At 35.4% G+C, this 27134-nt stretch overlaps 1 protein-coding gene across 4 annotated transcripts in view; it reads left to right on the top strand.

The window, feature by feature from the left end:
• si:dkey-28b4.8 overlaps positions 1 to 27134 on the top strand; it is a 50676-nt gene that overhangs the window by 15487 nt on the left and 8055 nt on the right. For 2 of the 4 annotated variants that reach the window (XM_087237556.1, XM_087237555.1), the window contains exons 7-21: positions 1795 to 1961; positions 3155 to 3310; positions 5422 to 5563; positions 7306 to 7472; positions 7713 to 7801; positions 11643 to 11745; positions 11838 to 11969; positions 14727 to 14852; positions 16652 to 16873; positions 16988 to 17099; positions 18990 to 19231; positions 19842 to 20062; positions 21901 to 22103; positions 23935 to 24020; positions 24140 to 24273. In XM_087237556.1, coding sequence (XP_087093682.1) covers positions 1795 to 1961; positions 3155 to 3310; positions 5422 to 5563; positions 7306 to 7472; positions 7713 to 7801; positions 11643 to 11745; positions 11838 to 11969; positions 14727 to 14852; positions 16652 to 16873; positions 16988 to 17099; positions 18990 to 19231; positions 19842 to 20062; positions 21901 to 22103; positions 23935 to 24020; positions 24140 to 24273 — 2302 coding nt within the window. Of the gene's footprint in view, positions 1 to 1794; positions 1962 to 3154; positions 3311 to 5421; positions 5564 to 7305; positions 7473 to 7712; positions 10230 to 10465; positions 10577 to 11339; positions 11746 to 11837; positions 11970 to 14726; positions 14853 to 16651; positions 16874 to 16987; positions 17100 to 18989; positions 19232 to 19841; positions 20063 to 21900; positions 22104 to 23934; positions 24021 to 24139; positions 24334 to 24514; positions 24770 to 27134 lie in introns of those variants that run through there. The other 2 variants (XR_015476885.1, XM_087237557.1) reach the window with 2 other exon arrangements.

The following is a 27134-nucleotide window of genomic DNA, read 5'->3' as shown; positions in this document are numbered from 1 at the left end:
CTGTGTATGTAAAGTTTCAGCTCAAAATACCACACACATATTTTTTATAACTCTTTGAAACTGCCTGTTTTAGGCTTTGACACAAATTGTGCCATTTTAGTGACTTTCGCTTAAAATTCAAATAAGATTGTCCTCTTTTTAAAAGAAGGCGGAGCTTTTAATGCCTATGTGTCAGCATAGTGGCAGATTATGAAAATGTCAATGGAAATTGCTCAGAAGGAGTCTATGGTGTTCATTTGTGCATCCTAAAATTACACATTTATATCGCCTCTTACGCCCCGTTTACACTGTCAGGTCTTGATGCCCAATTCCGATTTGTAACCTATATCTGATTTTTTTGCCTGTCCATTTACATGTTGTTTTAATTGTGACACATATCCAATTCTTGTGTTAAACTTGCCATACCATTTACGATGTCGCGCATGCATAAAAGTCGAGGTTCTAGCATCTGTGCCACACTAGCCACGATGGAAAAAATTGTCTTGTTTTTAGCTCTGCAAAATATGCGAAGCGTAGTATAAGCAGTGAATGGTTCAGTCCAGATCTACCCCCATGCAGTTTATGTAATGGTATAGCCCTGATGTGTGTGTGTGTAGCTGAAGATGTAGCCTTTGCCTGTGTGCGCACTGGTGTTAGAGAGAATAGGGTTGTTCTATGTGTATAAATAGCGACAAAAAGCAAAAGTGACAATACAACATTCACCCAACTTAAAAATGATTTTGAGGTGGAGGTGGTGAAGAGATGTCATCGCAGCTTGCACCTATGGTTTATATATGGTGTCCTCCACCATTCAGAGGAATTTGTGCACCTGACTTCTTTCCTTCTCCATGTTTCCTCTGTTGATGTTGATTACGACATTGGTGTCTCCACACACGCTCTTTCTTCTATGTCATTAAACCGCGGAGAAGCACCACATTGTCACAAGGTTATTAACATATAAAATGGAAGGCCTCAATAAATCAGATCTGCCTGTTTACATGACAGTCGCATTGTTACATATCCGATTTATATCTGATTTATTTCCACATTTGAAGGAGGCCTGAAAACGATCTCTTTTTCGTGTTTACACGGCCATAGAACAGATCCGATCCGTGTCACATATAAGCAAACAAATCGGAATTGGGCCACATTTAACCGGCAATGTAAACAGGGCCTTAGTCCCTGACATTATCCATATCAGGTATGGTGCTAAAACTTTAATGGCAGATGGCTGCTTCTCACTCAGGGCTGTCTATGCTTATAAGAGAGAGATTGTCATTAAGGCCGTACTCACACTATGTACAGTTGCCTAAGCCAAAAGTGAAAGCCCAAGTGAACCGCGCTCAGGCCCACCTCTTCCAACCGGGCCAGGGCCAGCCAAGTGAACCGTGCTTGAGCCCGATTCAGCGCACTCACACTTCTCAAACGATCCGGGAAACGGGCCTGGGCACGGTACGCATGGCATAGTGTGAGTAGGCCCTAATGGGTGGGACTTTCCCACCTATGATGACACGTACAAAGGGAGAATGTCAATCAAAGTGTTGTTTTTTATCAAGTGTGATTATAAAAAATAGAATTGATACATTTTTACCATTAGAGGCTGGCTGTATTGGTACAGTCTTGCCACACAACTGTTTAAAGCCCTTATGAAAGTGATTTTTGCATAAAAGCTCTCCTTTAAGCATTTGTACTAAATACACATTAGTTACATTTCTGCAAATTATGCTCATCTGTTATGCTTTTAAATCTCAAACAAAATGACAAGTGTACTTGTTTGCACTTTTTTTTTCTTTTTGCACCTCTTCTTTCCTCCAGTTGGAGATAAAGTCCCAGCAGACATCCGACTGACCTCCATACGCTCTACTACTCTGAGAGTGGACCAGTCCATTCTGACAGGGGAGTCTGTATCCGTCCTTAAACACACAGACCCAGTGCCTGACCCTCGTGCCGTCAACCAGGACAAGAAGAACATGCTCTTCTCCGTAAGATTATCTCCGGCTTCTGTCTCCTAACATGATTAGGTTTTGGATTTGACGTACGAGATGTGACTGTGCATTGTTGTTTGTGTAGTGGATTATGTCCGGTAGTGGCGAGCCTGTGTGTTGAATAAAACATCACTCATATTGTTTGCTCCCACATGGCTATGGACTGAGTCATCACATCACACAGGCTTTGAGCTCTCAGATGGATAATGACCAGAGAGTACCAGCCTCAAAGACTCCACACATATACACACACATACACAGACACACACACACAAGCCTCCATTACTTCTTTCCTGCCGAGAAAATCTAATGGATGCTTGACCATGTAAGGACAGGAGCATAAACAGTGACCTGGAGGACCATTCAAAATGAGAGCTCTGACAATGAGTGAAGCGACTTGAAATATTTTATATACACCAGTTGTAAAATATACATTTTTGCTTCAGCTGCCAGGTGTGGGCAAGTTTAGAAACGGCCAAACAGTATTTTGTTATACACACACACACACACACACACACACACACACACACACACACACACACACACACACACACACACACACACACACACACACACATATATATATATATATATATTTTTTTTTATATATATGCATATATATTATATATGTATATATATATTATATATATTATATAATATATATGTATATATATATATATATATATATATATATATATATATATATATATATATATATAAAATATAATATATATATAATATATATGCATATATAATATATATACATATAAAAAATAATAATAATTAAAAAAAAAAATATATATATATATATATATATATAAAACACCAAATCAGAAAATGACATAAATACAAATAAAGAAGAAAGTAGTGATTTCTAAATTTACTTTGACTTGTATTTCATTGCTGACAATACAACATTATTTAATGTGTTCCTCAAGATTTTTATTGTATTTTCCCCCAAAATAATAATTTCTTGCCAATAGTAATGTTTTATTTACTTTCCAAAAGCCAAATTGGCTCTTGATTGGTGTCTATTTTATGCCCTAAACATGTCCTAAGCTTGTTAAATCTAATCTAGTTTATGTTTGCTCCATACTATAAACTACATCTATCCTTACCAATTACTTTATAAGTTTTCCATTTAAACCCTTCCACACGTCTTACACTGATATAATTATGTGTTTCCATAGGGGACGAACATTGCAGCGGGGCGAGCGATAGGTGTTGTAGTGGCCACAGGCGTGCACACAGAGATTGGGAAGATCAGAGATGAGATGGCAGCCACAGATCCAGAGAGAACTCCTCTGCAGCAGAAACTAGACCAGTTTGGAGAACAGCTCTCTATGGTAGGACCCTCTTTTTTTATCTTTACTCTCTTTTTTTTAATTTTTACTCCCATTTCTTTGTCAAGTTGTCAACTAAACTAAAGCTCTCTATATTCCATGTGCAATTCAGAACATTTTTCTGTTGTTTGCATGAAAAACAAAGCACTAATTGTGATGATTTTTTTTAGATATTCTAAATATATATTTCCAATAAATGCAGCTTAATTAGTCCAGCATTTTAAATATATTATAATTTTTTTTTACATACACTACCTGACAAAATTTTGTCATCGATCCTAGTTGTAAGAGCAACAAATATGAATGACTTGACTTATAGTTGATCATTTGGAAAAGTTGCATAAGTTTGATTTTTCTGATGCGTCGTCTGTTGAACTGCATCCCAATCATCACAAAAACTGCAGAAGACCTACTGGAACCCACATAGACCCACGATTCTCACAGAACTCAGTCAAGTTTGGTGAACTAAAAATCATGGTATGGGGGTTACATTCAATATAGGGATGTGCGAGAGATTTGCAGAGTAGATGGCAACTTCAACAGCCTGAGGTATCAAGACAAATTCTTCAGCAGGATGGCGCTCCTTCTCATACTTCAGCTTCCACATCAAAGTTCCTGAAAGCAAAGAAGGTCAAGGTGCTCCAGGATTAGCCAGCCCAGTTACCAGACATGAACATTATTGAGCATGTCTGGGGTAAGATGATGGAGGAGGCATTAAAAATGAACTCAAAGAATCTTGATAAACTGCAAGGACACTTTCTTTGCCATTTCAAATGACTATATTAATGAGTTATTTGACTATTGCAGAGAAGTATGATGCAGACCTCCAAGCTCAAGGGAGCCATAAACAATATTAATTCTTTTTCCACTGCAGCATGACTTTATATTCTATACTGTACATTATTTCTGTTAAGTGACAAGACTTTTGTCTAAGCAAAGTCAGACATTACTGTCCTAATTAAATAAATAAAAATCAAGTCAAGATCATACTTTATTTTGGAAAAATAAGCATAGTCTAGAGACCTTTGCCTTTCATATAAGCCACTTCTGATATCAAATGATCAACTAGAAGTCAGGTTATTATTTGTTGTTTCTAAAACTTGGATAGGCGACAAGATTTTTGTCAGGTAGTGTATATGTGAGTATATACATGTGTATTCAGTTTTTATATTAATTTCAGTAATATTATGGAATAATATACAAATATTTTGATGATTTATGCAAAGTACAATGAGTAAAGTAATATTTTCTTTGTCTTTTAGTGAATGTATATAATAGGTGATGGTTAATAAGTTATTTCTTCATTTAATATGTCTAGTTTTCATCTCCTATACTCTTAAAATCATTCTGCAGATTCTTTTAGATTTATTATAATAGTTTTTCGCACAAAATTCTGCACAGAAATAACAAATCAAAAAAAGTCTACAGTCTGGACTTACTTAAGTTTATAATAATTTCTTTATATGTATTATATACAGGATGTAGAGAAAATTAACTTGCTGAAGTACAAACACAAACCCTTCCAACCAATTAAAACACTGCACATTCAAAACAACATATTCCTGCTATAGTATTGCTGTTTCCTGGTATACTTGATATCAGTGTGTTTTTAGGGCACTGCAATGATAATATGCCATTTTTGTTCCTCATTATCGCACCTCATTATTTTGGCTATTTCAGCTCTTTTTTTTTTACCCATTTTTTACTATTCATGAACTCAGTTGCTACATCTCTATTTATACACAATGCCATTTGCGAAATAATTGTCATCTGCCATTTACACCTCATTATAATTACACCAAACCATATTTTTATTCCTTGCCATCCAGATTGAACTGGTCTATCTTTACCTCATTCCACTCGCACTTGTACTGGTATTTCAGTAATATATAACCGCACTTTATTGGATACGTACTTTGCCCGATAACAATAACATTTAATGTAATCTAATCTAATATCTAGTATTTCATCACAGAATTACAAAAATGAAAGTGTTTTTTACTGCAGGATTTTAGTGACATACTTGTTTATCCACTATATGACCGTCAGGATTCATTTTATTGGAAAATGTGTGAGCATTATTTAGCTTTTGTTCTGTCTGTCTTTCTGTGAAGGTGATCACGGTGATCTGTGTGGCGGTGTGGGGAATAAACATCGGTCACTTCAATGACCCGGTGCATGGAGGCAGCTGGCTGCGTGGAGCTGTATATTACTTTAAGATCGCTGTGGCTCTGGCTGTAGCTGCTATTCCTGAGGGTGTGCAAATGTTACACTTTTTCTTACTTTCTTTCTTTCTTTCTTTCTTTCTTTCTTTCTTTCTTTCTTTCTTTCTAAAAGCATCCTTACACAGCAAAGCCGGCACAGAAACCAAAACTGAAATTAATATAAAATAAATAACATTTTCAGAAATGTGTATTTACGTAAACTGTTTAATGTGGCATGGCATCTTTACACTGAATTCTGAGCAGACACAGACCCGCTTTAGGTCTGCCTTAAATCGGCTGTGTTAAGATGACTTAATAAGGCCAAATTATTCAAATATACATTTTTTAGAAGTACTTGTCATCCAGCTGTTTGTTTGTGGGTGTCCAAAAGTTTAAGAATGCATAAAAATGCAAATATGGATTATGAAATTATACAGACATGTGGAAAATAAAGATGTATTATTATTTGTTAAATATACAGTTAAAGTCAGAATTATTAGTCCCCTTTTGAATTTTTTTCTTTTTTTAATTATTTCCCAAATTATGTTTAACAGAGCAAGTCACAGTATGTCTGATAATGTTTTTTTTTCCTGGAGAAAGTTTTATTTGTTTTAGCCATTTTAAAGTCAAAATTATTAGCCCCTTTAAGCAATATTTTTTTTCGATAGTCTACAGAACAAACCATCATTCTACAATAACTAGCCTAATTACCCTAACCTGCCTAATTAACCTAGTTAAGCCTTTAAATGTCACTTTAAGCTGTATAGAAGTGTCTTGAAAAATATCTAGTAAAATACTATTTACTGTCATCAGGGCAAAGATAAAATAAATCAGTTATTAGAAATGAGTTATTAAAACTATTATGTTTAGAAATGTGTTGAAAAAGTCTTCTCTCTGTTAAACAGAAATTAGGGAAAAAAATAAAGCTAATAATTTAGGGGGGCTAATAATTCTGATTTCAACTGTATATACACATATAAAAAAATAATAATTTTGTTAAACATCATTTGGGAAATATTTAAAAAAGAAAAATAATTCAAAGAGAAGCTAATAATTCTGACTTCGACTGTGTGTAGCATTAGCAGAAAAATGTCATGTTTAAGTTGTTAAGTTAAGTTGTTTTTATCCTTTCATTTTTACCATTATTCAGATAAGAACAAGATAAACACATATGCATAAACAAATAAATCTAGCCCAAATTATAATGCCATCAACATGTTTGTCAAATAATCCAGAAAACTAGTCTATCTCTGATTAAAAGTATAGCTGGAGTCCAGATGCTTTTACGGTATGTAGCGTTTTTGTCATACCCTGATTTTCATCAAAGCTTAAAGGAACACTGCACGTTTTTTTTTTTTTTTTTTTTTGTAAATATGTTCATTTTAAAACTCCTCTAGGGTTAAACATCATTTTTGAATCCATTCAGCTGCTCTCTGGGTCTGGCATTAACACTTTTAGCTTAGCATAAATCATTGAATTAGAATCAGCAGCAAAGTTCCTCGAATATTACGCCATAATGAGTCTATAATTCTTAGCTACTGTACATCTACCTAGAAAAATCTAACTTTTTATTATATGTCTATTTTAGTACGCAATGTAGCTACATTTGGTTCTTTGGTCATTTTTGAGCAAGATGCTAAAGATCTAATCCGATTCAATGATTTATGCTAAGCTAAGCTAAAAGTGCTCCAGCTAGATCGACTGAATGGCTTCAAAAATTTAAATTTTCGCTAATTTTCTCCCTCCGTGCTCCACTAACTCACTCACTCTTTTTAAAATTCTTATTTCTCACAGGTCTTCCTGCCGTCATCACCACATGCCTGGCACTTGGCACACGTCGCATGGCCCGCAAAAATGCTATAGTTCGCTCGCTCCCATCTGTGGAGACACTCGGCTGCACCTCCGTCATCTGCTCCGACAAAACAGGCACTCTAACCACCAACCAGATGTCTGTCAGCAGGGTAAGAAAGATATTTGTGTTTACTATACTCTAATATTTCTAGCAATTCTATCATTTTAAGTAAGTCTGTAACATGTAACAATAGTGTCTAATGCTGTTTAGGGATCCTAACCGTGTGGATTATTCTGTTTTGGTAGTTAGGAGATTAATAACATGGAATGATGCTTGAAAGTTACTGATCAAACTTACTAATCATGTTGTGTGTATGCATGTGTGTGCATGTGTGTTTGTGTGCGTGCAGTTGTTTATTGTAGACATGGTCGCAGGTGAGAGGTGTTTACTGAACGAGTTTACAGTAACTGGATCTACTTACGCTCCTGAAGGAGAAGTGTGAGTTTATTTCACATTTAACTACTCAGACACACACACACACACACATGGATGTGTTACAGGAACCTTTGGTTTGTTCAGGTTAGGTCTACATAAGTACATTTTCTTTTTAATATGGCATTTTGAAAATGATTCTCATTCATTCTGGCATTTCTACTATGTTTTTTTTATTTACACTGTAAACTGTTTTTATTTACACTGTGTTTACACTGTATTTACACTTACACTGTATTTTACGTATTGTTTTTTATTTACACTGTACAACCAAAAATGTAGTAGTTATGATAATATACTATACATTAAAATGGTATTTGTGATAATCTGGTAATCAGTTGTGTAGAGAACATTTGTCAAATTTTAAAGCGGAAAATTCTTTAAATGTTATTTTTTTATAACAGAACTAACAATAACTTTATTATAATGATAAAGTTGGTATATAAAACTAACTCTAATTGTGTTTCTCATGAGCAAAATACATCTAGTATTAGTGCTGAAAGTGAGAAAGAAGTATGCCACAGTTAATCATTTAATTTTTTTAATCATCTCCAGCTCATTCTGAAAAGATACCGCTTTATACATTTCTGGAGAGTGCTAAATACATCCCAGGAGCTACATTTTTTGCAGTTTTTGTTTTCGCAATCCACCAGAAGCCGCTGTGTACACTTTTTGAAATTTCAAATTTCTCTTGCAAGTGCCATTCGCGTTTGCTGTTCTCACGTAAATCCACCAGAGGCCGCTGTCGTCTGACTGACTGAACGATCGACTGATCCACCATCCTCCTTCCTTAAACCCAAATAATGACCTCACCATAGTAATCGTTGTGCATATTAAAACTAAAACATGCTAGTGTAAATGCAAGCTTAAAGGGCCACGAAACCCCCGTTTTAGCAGGGTGTTTTCACACCTCTAGTTTGGAAAAAGTCAGGAAAGTGGTTGTGTCCAGCTCTATTTAGGTGGGAGTGTCGGAGAAGGGAAAGCCTAAAAATTTGCATAAAAATGTGAGTTTCGGTTTGGGTACACCTTGATTTTCACAGAGACAAAACAAACACACAGACAGGGCAGAAAGACAGTGACTGTGTTTACATGGACATCAGTAATCAAATTATTTGCCAAAATCAAATTAAATGGTGGACTTTAACTGCAGTTTGGCTCTTTCATTCAGGAACATTTCATTCATGTCCCTCGTTTGAAACGAGGTATTTGATTTGAGAAACTGCTGGAAGCGTGTATTTTTAATGCAATCTTTGATACCGCATAGCGAATGAGAGAAAAAGCCCCTTCGCATTTCTTAGTAACTTAGATGCACTCGTTAGGTAGCGTTAGAATGGCGCGTGTGTATTGATCGCGTTAGATTGCGGTGTTTACATATATACAGCATTTACAGCGGATCTTTCAGTCCAAATCATTTTAACTAAGGTTTGTCTTTAAACACCAAAGGAGTACTGCTGATGATACAAACTAACTGTGCCATTTGAATAAACAAACAAAGATTACTGATCGCTTACCAAATCGGTAGAGACAGGATAATCCAAACCAACTGGAGCCGCGTCTTTTTTAAAAGGAGACGAGCGGCAAACCCGTATTTCACCATTTATAGATGAGAAAAGCTCTCGGGTAAAAAATGTACTTTAAACATGTATTTTTTGTTGTGCATCGCATGCACTAGTCCACACATGAGTCCAGCTGCGCTCTCATAGCGGGAAAATAAAAACAAAACCTTTAATGCATCAAATTATAAAAGCAACAATGACAACCTGTGTCTCCGAACAATTTTTCTTCTTCCACTTGTTTTGGCAACACAACGTGGCGTCTCTCTGCCGTCTGAACACTGTACAGGTACAGGTCTTCAAAGCTATCATGCATATTAATGAAATTACACTGCACACACAATGGAACGCGCTGATTGGTTTAAACCAAGTCTTTCCAATGAATGAATGCAGCACACTCAGAGACGTCGAGATGCACTCCCATACAGACATCCAGTCTCCACTCTGGATTAAACGCAGGTATCTAATCAGCGTGACGCAGCTTTAATAAATTTGTTTTTAACTGCAAGAACAAATTTGCTCGAAATAACACAAAAACAACCAATTTTCTTTTTTTTTTGTGGCATATTTGTGCCCTAATAGTGTTTTTAGCACATATACGACTGTCAACAGCTCCAAAAATGTGTTTTGGTGTTTCGTGACCCTTTAAAGGCATAGTTTACCCAAAAATGCTTATTTTCTCATTATTTACTCAAACTCAAGTGGTTGTAAACATTAATGAATTTCTGTTGTCATTATGGGGTATTGTGTGTAGATTGTTGAGGAAATAAATTAATTTAATTAATTTTGGAATAAAGCTGTAACTTAAAAAAAAATTGTAAAATGTATATAAATTTAATTAATTTTGGAATAAAGCTGTAACTTAAAAAAATGTGGAAAAAGTAAATTAATTAATTATTTCATTTTGGAATAAAGCTTTAACTTAAAAAAATGTGGAAAAAGTCAATTAATTTATTTTATTTTGGAATAAAGCTTTAACTTAAAAAAAAATTGTAAAATGTAAATTAATTTAATTAATTTTGGAATAAAGCTGTAACTTAAAAAAATGTGGAAAAAGTAAATTAATTAATTATTTCATTTTGGAATAAAGCTTTAACTTAAAAAAATGTGGAAAAAGTCAATTAATTTATTTTATTTTGGAATAAAGCTGTAACTTAAAAAAATGTGGGAAAAGCGCTATGAATACTTTCCGGATGCACTGTATTCTGAAGTATGTTAAAAAAAAACAGCCATTAGCCCCTTTCACACAGTGATACCGGTAAATATCCGGAAAATTTCCGGAACGACTTAACCGGTATATACAAAAAAGCGCTGTTCACACAGGCGAGGACGTTACGGAATTTTTCCGGAAAAGAGCATTCACACATCCATTCCAAAATACCGGTAAATTCTGCCATCATTCACCACAAATGAGCTTTAAACGGCTGCGCTTGTATTTGTAAACATTTGACTAAATTACAAACTCTGTGGATGATCAATATTGTGAACAACTTTCGCAGGATCACTTTCGCATGTCGAGATGTTCATAATATGTGCGTATGCTGGCGCTCATAGGCGCACGCAAAGCTTGAAGGTAAACAAACAACGGCTTATCATAAGCATCTCATCGATGATTATTTACACAGTTGGCATTAAGAAGAACATATAAACGTGATCTGACTAACTTCTAGCAGCTAAATGTGTCTGGAAAAATATTCAAAGGCTTTTATCCTCACAAACCGCGCGGACGTAAATGCGTCTGACTGTTGTGATTGGCTAAAGCAGACGTCTCACGTCAGCACGTTCTAGACGTGCACGCGCTTATTACGGAAATCTTCCTTCTGCGTTCACACAGCGCAGCATTCCGGCAAATTGCCGGTAATGTTACAACTTTTCTTTCCGGAAAATAGCCAGAACGAATTTACCGGTATTTTCAAAAAGGACCTGTTCACACATACAACCTTTCCGGAAAATTGCCGGCAATTTTCCGGAAAGGTCTGTATGTGTGAAAGGGGCTATTGACTTCAAGTGATTTTTTTCCTACTGTACTATAGGTGTCAATGGCTGTCAATATCTTCCTTTGTGTTCAACAGAAGTTAGAAAGTCAAGCAGGTTTGAAATAAATAAGTGAAACAAGAGTAAATAAGTAATGACAGAATTTTCATTTTTGAGATTGATGATTTTCACACAAAATATTTGCTTTCTTTTCCTAATCAGCCTCTTTCTCTCACTTTACCCATTGTTTTCTCAAATTCCTCCTTAATTCATGCAGTCCTCCTCCAATCCCTTCCACCCTCTTCTTCTCTGTGTTTCAGGAGTAAGGATGGGGTTCAGGTGCGCTGCAGTCAGTATGAAGGGCTGGTGGAAATGGCCTCTATCTGTGCGCTGTGTAACGACTCTTCCTTGGACTACAATGAGGTGTGTTTGTGTGTGTGCGTAGGCATAGGGACATGGACATACATTTTGTGTTTTATTGTCTGACCTCTAATTCTTCTCTCGGACAATCACAGAGTAAAGGAGTGTTCGAAAAAGTGGGTGAAGCGACAGAGACGGCTCTCTGCTGTCTGGTGGAGAAGATGAACGTGTTCGACACAGACCTGAGAGGCCTGACGTCTGCTGAGAGAGCAACTGCCTGCTGTTCAGTGAGTGCTCATACAACATTGACAGATTTTATTTTTATTACAAATTAAAATAGCTCATTTCACTTAAATTATTCTGTTGTGAAACCTAACAATTAGGTTTATATCCTTTTTGTATTCAGTATTTAGCTCTTTAAGTTTTATAAAAGTGCATTGTAAAGAAAATATATTATTATCTACAGTTAAAGTCAAATTTATTAGCCCTCCTTTAATTTTTTTTCCAAATATTTTCCAAATGATGTTTAACTGCGCAAAGAACTTTTCACAGTGTTTCCTAGTAATATTAAACAGAACTTGAGGAAAAATATAAAAGAATCTACATTTAACAGGAGGGCTAAAATCTGACTTTAACTGTATATTTAAAATGTGTGGGTGCATGTATAAATGCAAGTATTTGGAGTTTTGGAGATGATGTTTTAGAATAAAAATACTCCTCAACCAGTCTGTGTTCAGGGTTTTGTACGGATGCTGGAAATATATAAAAAATACTTGAATTTTAATGTTTGTTTTTTTTTTTGTTTGAAAAGTGCTTAGGTTTTGGATAAAGTTCTTGAAATGGCTTTAAAATGTAATTGTGTTGCTTTTGTAGAAATTAATTGCACTAAATAAGTAAAAGACTGTTTAAATAAAATAAAGCAAAATAAATCTCTTTGCTTTTACATAAAATGAAAACTCTGGATTCTGCCTATTGTGTGGTCTTTTTTTTAACCTGAGCTTTTTGAAATGGAAATGAAAATAAATTTAGCATGAAACATAAATACTTAAGATGCAAGTAAATGACTTTTAATAGACTAAATGACAGTAATTTAGTGTTGGGCTTGTGGCAAACATTCAATCAAAATTTTCTTACTGTACTATACTATACTATACTATACTATACTATACTATACTATACCATACTATACTATACTATACTATACTATACTATTCTATATTATACTATACTATTCTATACTATACTGTTCTATACTATACTATTCTATACTATACTATACTATGCTATAGAATTAAATACAGATTATTTTCTGATTTAATGTGATGTATGTGTATGTAACAATGTAATTTGCTACACTTGTAAAGTGCTGGAAAAGTCTGAAAATGCACCTGGAAAGTGCTTGAAAATTGCTTAAATTTGACAATTTGAAATTGTGTAAAAACCCAGAGTGATGCGTATCAGAAAAGCCTAAAAAGTGTGATATGTGACCATTTACACTCACTGCATTTGCAAATGTTTTCCTGGCATCCGTACTAGCAGTTTGACAAATGACCATATGAGAAAGACTTGGATCAATCAAGGAACGATGCACAATATTCCAGAGGACTAATCAGTAGGCCCACACGGAATCTGCGCGCGCAGAATTCCGCAGATTTTCCTCATATTTTCCGCAGATTTCTGCAGATTTTTAGCTCACTATTAATTCTGTTTATTTACTTGAGTAAATGTGTAAATCTGAATTTATTCAGTTTTTATTCAGTAAATTATTATTTTTTATTTAATATATTAAGGTTTTAGTTATGATACTCCGCTGGATACTCCCAAAATAATTCCGCAGAAATCTGCAGATTTTTACCAAAATTCTCCGCAGAAATAGCAAAAAATGTCCGCAGATTCCGTCTGGCCCTGTTTATCAGAGATCGGTTGTGGATAGCCACGTCTTCATTTTCAAAAGTCTCATTTCAGTCCATCTATACCAGGGGTGCCCAAATTTTTTCTTATGAAGGGCCAAAATATCGAACTTGTTAGAGGGCCATGGGCTGAAGGTAAATATATGAAGCTGTAGAATAATATGATAATTTTCTCATTCATTTCAAAATAAATAGAAAACATTTCTTTAATCTTATTAACTAATGCTATATATATATATATATATATATATATATATATATATATATATATATATATATATATATACATTTTTTGCCATTTTATAATGAACCTATTGTAATGAAAACATAAGGATTCCATTTATAACACAATGGAGTTTAATGCCGAATACATTAGTCAAGCTGCACCTGTCTTTGCCTGGATTTACTCACTGAGGACTTCTATTTTGTTCGATCTGTTGAGCAACAATATGTTCATTTAAAAAAAAATTGATTTCATTTACAACATTTAATTCAAATATTTGTTTTTTTCTTAGCTTAACAATAAAACAAACCAATGAAAGGTTACATTAAATTAGAAATGATAATGTGTATTAAAGGCATTACGTTAACAACACAAAATTCTCAAGATTCTCAGATGAGAAGGCTGGCCAAATCAAAGGTCACCATGGGCCAACTTTGGCCGGCGGGCCTTAGTTTGGGCATCTCTGATGTATACTGAAACAGAACAACAGCATTTGCATTAAAACAGGTTCTTTGGCTTTTTTGTGGATGGAAGATGCTGGAATTAGTTAGACCAGTAATGCCCAAACTCGATCCTGGAGGGCCAGTGTCCTGCATATTTTAGTTCCAACCCCAATTAAACACACCTGAACCAGCTAATCAAGCTCTTTCTAGATATAAAAAGACAGGTGTATTGAAGGAAGTTGGAGCTAAAGAATGCTGGACACTGGCCCTCCAGGACTGAGTATAGGCACCTCTTAGTTAGAAGGTAGATTTAACCTTGACAAAACATATACGCACTTGTGTAAACAGCACTCAAGAATGCTTTTCCTGTTCTCTTACCCTGAAAGAACTCTTTTCAAAATAATTTCTAAACTAATTTCTAAAAAAAAGCCTAAATAAATTGCCTCCACTTCTCCCTCGCACTTGCAGGTCATAAAGCAGTTAATGAGGAAAGAGCTGACGCTGGAATTTTCTCGGGACAGGAAATCCATGTCTGTTTTCTGCTCTCCAAACAAACTCACTCGCTCTGCTTCAGGTGCCAAGATGTTTGTTAAGGTCTGGCTTTTATCTTTTCTTCAAGATTTTCTTTTTTTTTCTTGGATAGTTGCTAAACTGTATTTCCAAAAATATGCATAAAAATAAATGTATAAAAGTGTTTACGAGAAATCTTGTTGAAATATTGATCTAATGTGAAGTATTATTCCATTCTATTATTATTTTTTTTAGTTATTTTTTTATTTTATTATATGATTATTTCAATATATCTTAAAATTTAATCCTATCATTAGTGATCAAAATAGGCATTTTTCACTATGATCTTTTTATTTAATGTTTGCATTTTAATAATTAAATATATTTTTCTTTATACAACAGTTCTATCTGGTTCTCGAATCTGATTTGCTGATAGCTGTGCAATGTTCTGCAATAACAGCACTTGTACAGCCTCTTCCCTCGTGTATTACTCCGTCCACATAGAGTGACAGCAGATCAATAAACTCACTACAGTTTGACAAATATTGCAGCTGTTGGACAACATAATCTACTCTTGAGGCTTTTTTTTGGGCGAGAATGTAGTTATTTAGATTGCATCGATGCAGTTTATTAATAAGGACAGTGCCTATTTTAAATATTTAAAATTTCTGAAAGAAAGCGCATCGGCGGCCATCAGCCTGTCATTAAGCAGAGCAAAGATGGTTGACGTTGGCAATAGAGATAGCATAATAAGCCCTTAGAAGAGAAATGATCGGCGTATTTTCAAATTACAACTGATCAAAACATTAAAATATTGGTGAGTGACATTCAAGTCGATCTCAGTCTTTTTATGATGTACTGCTGTATTTATACCAAAGTTATTGTAGTTTATTGAGTATGAGATGGGACCCACATGTTAGGAATGGTATGGATTTTGCGTTCGCTACTCCTTGTATTACACTGACTTCTTAGTTGGCCATTTGTTTGTTTCTAATGAGTGCCCTGCTTTTGTTACTGCAGACTAGTACGGTAAAAATAAAGAAAGAAGAAATGCCCGCATGTGTTTAGTGTCTTACCTTATCACAAACACAACAGTAAAGTGGTAGTGTTTGAGTTGCTTTGCTGATTGCAAAAGAGAAATACTGGGAAATCTCTGTAGACTGATGGCATTTCATGCCGTTCAGCCTTATAATCCTAAAATGTGAGCAAAATCACCTGTTTTGTTATCACTTTAGACATTATGCTAGAGAATCATTCAAATACTAGCTGACGTTGGGAAAAGCAATGTTGGTGAATTTGCAGCGGTTTCTGCTTTTCTGACGTCAGCTGCAGATGTGAATGAATGGCAGAAGAAAGTAGTTCCTCTTACTAAAGGCTTTTGAGACTGTTTTATATACATGATTATGCCGTTGAACTGTTGTATAAACGGAATATCACACTTGTAGCAGTGCGATATGGCTGTATATTGTCACTGGTGTCACTGCAGCCTCGTTCCAACACACACCCCCCACCAGTGCCAATATACAGCCATATCGCACTGCTACTAGGTGAAATTGCTCATTTAAAAAACTCATTCTGACTCCAAACTGCTATATAAAAATTTTACGTGTGTAAGTGTTTGTATGTACAGTTATATATTAACCTTCTGACTTTTGGAAATCACATTGTAAAAAATTATATTGAACATATGTTATGTTACTTTAACTTATTTTAATAAGTTAATCCGGTTTTAACTACTTTTTTTTTTACAAAGTTAATATTTTATACTGTTTGATTGATATACAAACCTTTAAAAAATGTAATACAGCAGAAATGTTCTCTGTCCATTAGTCTTCATGTATTTTGTATGTATTAGTTTGTATCTTTATTTCGTGACCTCACAGGGGGCACCAGAGAGTGTGCTAGAGCGTTGCCGCTGGATAAGGGTCAGTGGTGGTACACGGGTACCACTGAGCTCCGACCTGAGGGAGCAGCTCTTGAGCACTGTTAGAGAATGGGGCTCGGGACGCGATACTCTTCGCTGTCTCGCAATGGCCACCAGGGACTCACCTCCAGACCCCCGAACCCTGAACTTAGAGAACTCTGCAGCCTTCTCAGAATATGAGGTGAGCAAGTTAGTGGAGATTAGTTCTAGAAATACGTTCAGAACCAAGTAATTCCAAGTTGACTGAAAACTAACTATTGCTGTTAATTGAATGTTTTTCATGTGTTTCTCTCAGTCGGACTTGACATTCGTGGGCTGTGTGGGAATGTTAGATCCACCCAGAAAAGAGGTGTTGAACGCGGTGCGAATGTGCAGACAGGCTGGCATACGAGTCATTATGATCACAGGTGGGCTGAACACATTTTAAAGTGATAGATCACTTAAAAATGAAAAAAGAAATATTTGAATAAATAAATCATCATGGTCATCGTTTACTTATATTCATGCCAGTGCAGATGTGTAAGACTTTGGTTTACCATTATAATATAAAGATATTTTTAAGGAATCTTAAGCTTCCAGATCAAATATAGTAATAAAATATGAACATCTATATGAACTGAACATATTCATCTGAAAAAAATATGATTATATATAATTCCCTTATTGGATTTAACAGATTTAATTTAGGCTTTTATTTATTTTAAAATAAATGACGTCTCAAAATCTGGGTCAGTTGGCGTTTCTATGTGGAGTTTGCATGTTCTCCCTGCATTCGCATGGGTTTCCTTTGGGTGCTCCGGTTTCCCCCACAATTCCAAAGACAGTATAGGTGAATTAAGTAGTCTAAATTGTCCATAGTGTATGAGTGTGAATAAGGATAAATTGGCAGTTTGTTGGATAAGTTGGCAGTTCATTCCGCTGTGGTGACCCCGGATTAATAAAGGGACTAAGCCTAAAATTAATGAATGAACTGTGAACTGAAATAGGCCAAAAGTTTTGTGCTGAATTTTATGTGTGTGTGTGAATGAAATTATAAATTGTTTATTATATGAAGATTTTTTTTTGTAATATCTCGATTGATGCGTTTTTGACCTTTTTGCATATTCCCAGATTTGGTTTCCTGGACTCTCTGGACTTCAGAGCTACAGAAACCTCTCAGGTTCCATTAAAACAATTTAATTTGTGATTAAAACTAACTTAATTTGTGATTTTAAGACTACATTTAATCATTTAGCAGACACTTCTATTCATAGCCTTATGGGCCAGGGTCGGTGAATATATATTTTTGGATTAAGCGACCCTTTAAGCTCTAGATTAAAGTCAAAAGTAGTTGCTCCCAACTTGAGTTGCTCTTCCGCTGCAACTGGGAAATTGTTCAAATAGTTTTAATTCAGTATTTTGTGCTGTAATTTCTCTCTAACCGTAACTGTTCTCTAACTGTCATGTGGGGTGTTTTTGTCCTCGTTATACTATTTTGTTTTAAAGTACTTTGTAACTCTTGTTCTTAAACCGTGCTGTAGAAATAAATAGACCTTACTTGCTTACTTAATTACTTACTTCCTTACTTAAAGGTAGAGTTCCACAAAAATTGATGCTCAAATCTCAATAACTCTTGTACCCAGTCTTTTTTTCCCCTCAAAAGTGTTTTAATTGAACATGTTAGATATGAAACATGCAGTAGAAATAGCTTTTAAATGTCTTTTTTTAGACAACAAACAAATAAAACATGTCGCACACTTATACATTTATAAATATATGAATAATATTAGGGGCGTCATGGTGGTGCAGTGGGTAGCACAATCGCCTCACAGCAAGAAAGTCACTGGTTCGAGCTTCGGCTGGGTCAGTTGGCATTTCTGTGTGGAGTTTGCATGTTCTTCATGTGTTCGCGTGGGTTTCCTCCGGGTGCTACGGTTTCCGCCACAAGGCCAAAGACATGCGATACAAATTAATTGAATAAGCTGAATTGGCTATAGTGTATGTGTGTGAATTCAAGAATGTATGGGTGTTTTCCAGTGTTGCTTTGCAGCTGGAAGGGCATGTGCTGCGTAAAACATATGCTGGATAAGTTGGCGGTTCATTCTACTGTGCTGACCCTAGATTAAGAAAGGGACTAAGCTGAAAAGAAAATGAATGAATGAATAAATGAATGAATAATATTAAAATAAAATACAAATAAATAAAAATATTAAGTAAAAGATACTTTTTGTTTTACAACACTAAAACAAAAAGTACTTTTAAAACAAACTAGTATTTCATGTACGGTAAATGTGTTCTATCTGTGTTGTTTTGTCTAGGCGACAATAAAGGCACTGCCCTTTCTATCTGTCGTCAAGTGGGCATCATCACCGAGCAGGAGGAGGAGGAGGCTGAAGGCGGGCTCTACGGCAGTGGCCTCACAGGACGAGAGTTTGATGAGCTTCCTCCTCACCTGCAGCGACAGGCCTGCCGCACTGCACGCTGCTTCGCCCGCGTCGAGCCAACACACAAGAGCCGCATTGTAGAATATCTCCAAAGCCTCAGTGACATCACAGCTATGGTATTGATGTTTTTTAGTGGAAGTCAGAATTATTTGCTTCCCTGTATATTGTTTTTTCAATTTCTGTTTAACGGAGAGCAGATTTTTTTCAACAAATTTCTAAACATAATAGTTTTAATAACTCAATTCTAACAACTGATTCATTTTATCTTTGCCATGATGACAGTAAATAATATTTGACTAGATATTTTTCAAGACACTTCTATACAGCTCAAAGTGACATTTAAAGGCTTAACTAGGTTAAGTAGATTAACTAGGCAAGTTACGGAAATTAGGAAAGTCATATATAATGATGGTTTGTTCTGTAGACAATCTAAAAAAACATTCTAAAGGGGGCTAATAATTTTGACCTTAAATATTTTTTTTTATTAAAACTGCTTTTATTCTACCTGAAATAAACCAAATAAGACTTTCTCCAGTAGAAAAAATATTGTAGGAAATACTGTGAAAATCTCCTTGCTCTGTTAAACATCATTTGAGAAATATTTAAAAAAGAAAAAAAAATCACAGGAGGGCTGATCATTTTGACTTCAACTGTATGCACCCATTCAAACAGTGCCAAAAAATGAGATGAGATGAATGAACGCTTTCACTTGCTTTCTCTGTGCAGACGGGTGATGGTGTGAATGATGCCCCTGCTCTGAAGAAGGCTGAGATTGGCATCGCTATGGGCTCGGGCACGGCTGTGGCTAAATCTGCTTCAGAGATGATCTTGGCAGACGATAACTTTTCCACCATTGTGGCTGCAGTGGAGGAAGGCCGAGCCATTTACAACAACATGAAACAGTTCATTCGTTACCTCATTTCCTCTAACATCGGAGAGGTGGTCTGGTATGTGCAGACAGAAATGCTGGCATCACCTTCAGAACCAAGTCTGCATAAGATTGAGACTGTTATGTCAGTATGTTGATGCACTTCCTACTGAAAGGGAATATTGAGTAGGGGGTGGGGCTTTTTTTCCGTATAATTTGCTCATAGCAAACTAATGGTAAGAGGGGCGTGGTTAAGAATATTAACATCAACAGAAAAGGACTGCCACTCCCACAATGTTTTTAAAGGATTAACTTGCACAGATTAATTATTCACCTTAAGAATAACAATGTAAGCTGGCAAAATAAACAAAAAACTTTTGATTTCACACAAACTGACTTTAAACCTGGTATTAAAGGGTAAGTGCACCCATAAATGAAAAGTACCTCATGGTTTATTTTCCCTCATGTGGTTTTAAAGCTTTAAGTTTCTTTCTTTTTTCTTCTCTATTCTGTTGTGCACAAAAAAAGATAGTTTGAAGAATGCTGGTTGTCCCATCGACTTCAATAGGAAAAAAAGATTCATGTAAAGTGTTGGGTCCCAGCTAAACACCATTTTTCAAAATCTCTTCTTTTGTGTGTAACAGAAGAAAGAAACACAAATAGGTTTTGAACAAGCGAAGGCTGAGTAAATGGAGACAGAATTTTCATTTTGGGTTGAACTATCCCTTTAAAATGAATTTTCCACAAATGAGATCTTTCAGAGAAAGTATTTACCTACACCTTCCCTCAAAGTCTGTGTGGAATTAAAGTTTACAATGTTTATTTGCTAGTGCACTTTTCAAATGTGTTCAAGTTAATCCATTGAAATGAAATGCTATGGTAGTTTTGGTAATCTTCTGTCTGACCATTTGCCTTTGCTTTCCCCATGGTCCTTTTCGATTGATGTCAGTTTGATTACTTCAGACACAATTTTCTTAGCCACGCACTATGGAGTCAATATAGGGCCAGATATATTTGCAAAATAAGAGAAAGTTGTGCGATGCTGTTTTTACTTTACTTCACGTTTCTGCGCTCTTCACTTTGTGGCTCTGATTTGACAAGGGGGCGGAGTCAAGGAAACTTGGGCGTTTACGGCAGGCCTGGATCTGCCTGCATTTAAGCAATGTCATTAGCTGGAGATACAGTATCACCAAGGTGGTCTTACAGCCCAGTAGGTCCAGGCCTGCGGTAAACGGCCAAGTTCCCAATATGAAGTGCAAATTGAAAACAGCATCGCAAACTCACAGTTGACTAAAAAGCAAATCAAAATGAGCATTGCAATTGACTGGACGGGTTTTGTAAAGGCAATGCTATAAAAATATTTAGCAAATATATATAGTTTTTTTTTTAAATTGCAAATATATATATATTTTTGCTTTTTCATTTTTGTTTCTCAAAATCTAATTTTCCCCTTGCAATTCTTTCATTTTTGTTAGCAAAATAAATGTTTATTTCTCAAAAATATATTTTCGCTTTGCAATTTTTGGAGATTTGCATTTATTTTTATTATTTTGCTCAATACTTTCATTTTTTGTTTGCAAAGCTTTCTTTCATTTTGCAAATATATAAGGCCCTAGACTGACTCCATAATGCCTTTTTACTGTTAGTTTGCTATGAGGGAATGATGCAAAAAAAGAAAGCCCTATCCCCTACTCAATATTCCATTTCAGTTGTAACTACATTAACACACTCAGAAAATTCCGGTTTATACAGACTAAAATAAAACACTTATTTTTTCTGAGGCCTTTTTATCAGTGCTTTTGGATTTCCACCCGTAAACAATATCCCCATTTGCATAGACTGCTATTAAAATAGCTGTGAAAGTTGTGGTAAATGTGATCACGCCTTCTTCATTGTACCTTTGTCTCTGCTTCTCAGTATTTTCCTCACTGCTGCTTTGGGAATGCCTGAGGCTCTGATCCCAGTCCAGCTGCTGTGGGTCAATCTGGTGACTGACGGCTTCCCAGCTACTGCCCTCGGCTTCAACCCTCCTGACCTGGATATCATGTCTCGTCCCCCGCGCTCCCCCAAAGAACCACTCATCTCTAGCTGGCTGTTCTGCAGATACCTCATCGTTGGCTGTGAGACATTTAAACGCCCATCACTTATTGCGTTATATGGAATAGTGTTTTAGTTCAAAATCAGAGATAAATCAAGATAAATAAATCACAGGCTGCGTCCCAAATTGTATACTTCTCCGTTGGATACTGCATTTGAATTGAAATTTACTACTTGACCATTAGAAAAGCATGTTCTATACAGTTTGAATGTGGGTAGTATGAATGGAACTCAGATGTACCACATCAGTCATTTTGTCATGATCACGTGAGTAGTAAGTCATCTGGGTACTTCTCGCATACTGTTTTTTGAATTAATGACATACTATTCGGCTTGCATACTGTTTTTAGCGTACTATATAGTACGGAAGTATGCGATTTCAGATGCAGCCAGATGCTATATGATAGCATGTAGTAATCGGCACCTATTTACTCTTCTATTGATCTTTAGCTGTATTATTGAGAAAATAATAAGCTATTGAAAAACTTGTGTTTAGTTACAATGTCATTTTAAATTGAAAATCTAGCATTTCTTGTCGTAGAAATATAAACTTTTCTGTGTTTTCAGTAATGTGTATCTGCGATTTCTTTTATTATGAAACAAGTTGATACATGGTACCAAAATGTTTATGATATTGCAATCCCATATCCCAATATTTACCTCAATAATTGCAATATAAAATTTCTTCCAAATCATGTAGCTCTACAAAAAAAAAAATTAAAAAAAAAAAAAATATATATATATATATATATATATACATATATATATATATATATATATATATATATATATATATATATATATATATATATATATATATATAAATAAATAATTTCTTTTTTATTATTTTAATTTCTTTTTTATTTTTTAAAACTTATTAAAATTGCAAAACAGTCGCTCATAAGGTTTTCATAAAAGAATTTAATTATTTAGTTGCTTCTTCTAGGGTGTCTATGGGTCTTAAAATGTCTTAAATCGTCCTCAGGACTACGGTGTCTTAATTGTCCTATGTCCAAGTGAAATACAATACAATTCCAAATTAAATTCCCTAATTGGGAAAAGAAAACTAAAGCAACACATCCCTTTACATGATCTTCCATTAATACAAAAACTATTTACAGAAGTAACTGGGCTATTAGAAAAAATCCTTAGTGTTTAGCTCTCCATAAGTCTAAAACTTTGTTCATAATGGTCTTAAAAGAGTCTTAAGTCTTACATTTCAATTGAAGAAACCTGCTGAACCATGTTCTTCCTTGTAGAAATATAAAAACTTTGAATATTAAAAATATTGGTGGCATAAAAATGTGTTCAAGACAGATCATTCTAATATACAATAAATTGAATATTTCTAAGAGTTTAAGTATATTATTAATTTAAATAAGTAGTTTTAATTAAATAGATAGACAGACAGACAAACAGACAGACCAACAGACAGACAGACTGACCGAACAGCAGACAGACAGACAGACAGACCGACCAGCAGACAGACAGACAGACAGACAGACAGACAGACAGAGATAGATACACACACACACATGCATGCACCCACACACACACACACACACACACATACATACATCCATACATACACAGTGCATAGATTTATATCCGGTTTCTAATGCTGAGACATGTGGTTTGACATGTCACTATAAAAATGTAAAAAAAAAAAACGTTTATTGTTTGAAATCCATAATTTAATTTCCCAAAATTTAGGGTTGTTTCATGAATCTAATAGTAAAGTTTTATTCTAGATCTGACAGAAAATTACATACATGTAGACAAATTATTTACAAATTACAATATTTTACTGGAATTATTAATTTGCATATCCCTCTTTTTCTCTTTTGTGTGTAGGTTATGTCGGTGCAGCAACAGTTGGAGCTGCGGCCTGGTGGTTTATGGCTGCTCATGACGGACCAAAGCTCACTTTTTACCAACTGGTAATAAACCCTAAAATTTCCCCAAGATTCAATTAAAACATTACTTTTTCTCTTTTTTTTTGCTATCAAAGTAACTTTTTGTATATAAAAACATCTTGTATGTGTGTTTTCCTCTGCAGTCTCACTATCTGCAGTGCAGTGAAGGGCATGCTGAGTTTGCAGGAGTTCAGTGCTCAGTGTTTGAGTCTCCATATCCCATGACTATGGCGCTGTCTGTGCTGGTCACTATAGAGATGTGCAACGCTCTCAACAGGTAGGAGATTTTTTAGAGAAAAGCTGTCATAACAGAAAATCCCTGCTGGTAAAGCATGAAGCTAATTAGCTGGCTAGCCAGTTAGGTTTTAGCTTAGCTAGCACCAATTTTGGGTTTAGGTAACATGAAGGCAGCTTGACTGCCTTTGTTTCCATGGTATTATAGAGCAGCTGAGCTACCCTAATGCTACCTAAAACCCAGAATTGGTGCAAGCTAAACTGAAAGTGAACTGGCTAGCCAGCTAATCTGAATTCATGAGGCCTCAGGGGTCTCTTTTATTAATGTGGATATGTGTGTGCGCAGCTGTAAGTAAACTCTGAGTAAACATTTTATATATTGACTTAATAGAACCACTTTAAATCACCATTTGAGCCACAGTCATTCATAAAAAAATAAATATTTATTCTGAAATACTTCACAGAAGGTTTCTATGCTAATTCTATGAATAAGGCCCCTGGTATTTTTTGTCAAAGCTACAGAAAAAAGGACAAAATCTTTTATTACAGTGTTATTGAGGTGGTATTTAAAAACAGGAACGGCAGAGGCAGAAAAACTGTTCACTTTGTTATAGGATGAATTCACATTTTTTGGTTAATGTTTTGTTCTGGGGCTGCACAATATATCGTAATATGCACATCCACAGTAGTCACATTGTAGTATGTGCAATGTCCACTCATGATTATAGTTAAGCAGGTACAATTTCAAGTGAGCTTAAATGCACAAGAAAATCTAACATATGTGTCAGGGTTTTGCCACCCTGGTCTTGTAGATTTTTGTTTTGGAGTCCAGACACAAGTTCTGTCTTGTTCTGTATGTTGTGCTCTGCTCGAGCTTTTATGGGTCAAGCACTTTCTGTATGGGCGCCGGTGTGAGCAAACTCAGACCATGCGCACTCCTGCTTGATGTGGGCACGCGAGGTCTGTGCATGCTTGGGATGCGCGCTCTTGTACCTGTGTTTGCAGTGCTTAATTTGTGAATTGCGAGGCTTTGAGTGCAGTGGGTTAGGCATTGTATGGCGGGGTGTGGCGGACGAAGGATGAAAGTGAAGAGTGGGGGGTTGTTACGAACGAAAGTGAAGAGGGCTGGGAAGTCGCGGAGGCCGGTTGAGGAGGAGGATTGGTAAAATGAGGTGCCGGATCAAATTTTTTGTGCGTGTTCTTGCTCAAATTAAGCCCTGCGTGTTTGTGTTTTGTTCTGTCTGCATTGCGCGGTTTCATTCTCAGCGTCTCAGTCTGGTTGGTCTTGGTTTCGGTTGACACTGAGATGAAACATGCACATTGCATATGTGTGAGGCTGTGAGCACACGCGAAGGTGTTTTCCCTTATCGTGTGCTCATGTCTTGCATCTGTTTATGTTGTCTAAGCACGTGGCTCAGTGTACAGTGTGGCCGCGTGCTTCAGTATTCTTTTTAGTGTTGTCTTGCGAACACACGGTTAATGAGTTCTCTCATTGGCTGCTTGTCCTTGTCCCTTTTTACATGAGCTCATGGCTTGTGGTGTGTTCTTGTGTCCCACCTTTCTTGTTAACCCATTATTAGTTTATTATGTTCACCTGTTTGTTGGCCATGTATTTCTGCTTATATTCTCCTCATGTCTGCTGTCCTGTGCCAGTTCGTTGTCGTATGTTTCCTTGTCCTGTTGTGTGTTCCAGTCCTGATCCCTGCCAGCCTGCCCAGACATGTTTATTTGTTTGTTTTGTCAGTGTTTTCCCTCTCGAGGTACCTTGTTTTGCCTTTTATTTTATTTTATTTTATTATTATTATTAAATACCCATTTTTTACTGCACCTCGCTCCTTTTCCCCTACACAAAACATGACAAGTAGCTTTAGATTACAACAAATATTAATATTTAATTATTACATATACGATGAAGACTATACAACGATAATTTGCATTTAATTACTCAAGTTCTGTGTCGGAATACTATATGACTTTTAATAAAATCAGAAAAGCAGTTTATTTCATTTGCATCTTTGCTCTTTTGTTTGTATCTGTGCTTGTAATTTGATTAGTATGTGTTGTGTAGAATAATCCTAATCAGCCTAAATTATGAATTCTCCCCCACCCACCAAATAAGCTATTTAAGTCATCTGATGAAATTGTGTTATCACAAAATATATTGCAGAAAAACTAAATATCGCATTATTAATTTTTTTCCAATATCGTGCAGCCCTAGTCTTTCTTAGTAATAATTATGCTGTGTTATGTGTCACATTTTACACAAAGGTGTTAAATGCTATTTTTCAAGGTATAAAGTTTTGTATAATTTTTGATTGTTCTATGTATATTTGCTAAGGTATGCCTGAATTTAATCTGTGAATATCGAGTTGCAGTGTAGTATACAAAACCGATCCAATCCTGCTAGATTGGTCCTGGTTACTACTGCAGTAACCAAAGCAACATTGTTATTTCTCATGTCCTTTAGGCGCCACCTGCTGGATTAGCATAGTATTTTAGTTTAGGATTAGTTTCTTACCATCAGTTTTTAGTAACTATAAGGTAAGTTAAAGTGTCACCAATGTTACTGTTTAAAACCTAATGTGGCAACGAGGTCTTAAATGTATGGAAAGAGTCTTCAAAAAAGTTCTTAAAAGCTATTGAATTTCACATTCTTGTAAATACGCTGTTACACTAAGGTCCTGTCAGCTGATGTTAATGCATTTCGTAACATGAACTAATAATAAACAATACTTATACTGCAGTTGTTGTTGTTTTTTTAAACATGTTTTTATTTGTTTTTTTTCTTTTTAGACATACACAAAACTAAAATACAAACACAACATAAAATGCCTGACACAAAACATAATTGCATATACAAAAATATACAGTTGAAGTCAGAATTATTAGCCCCCCTGAATTATT

This window comes from Danio rerio, chromosome 1 (genome assembly GCF_052040795.2).
Source record: "Danio rerio strain M-AB ecotype USA chromosome 1, GRCz13ab, whole genome shotgun sequence".
NCBI lineage: Eukaryota > Metazoa > Chordata > Actinopteri > Cypriniformes > Danionidae > Danio > Danio rerio.
This window is presented reverse-complemented; position numbering and strand designations above follow the sequence as displayed.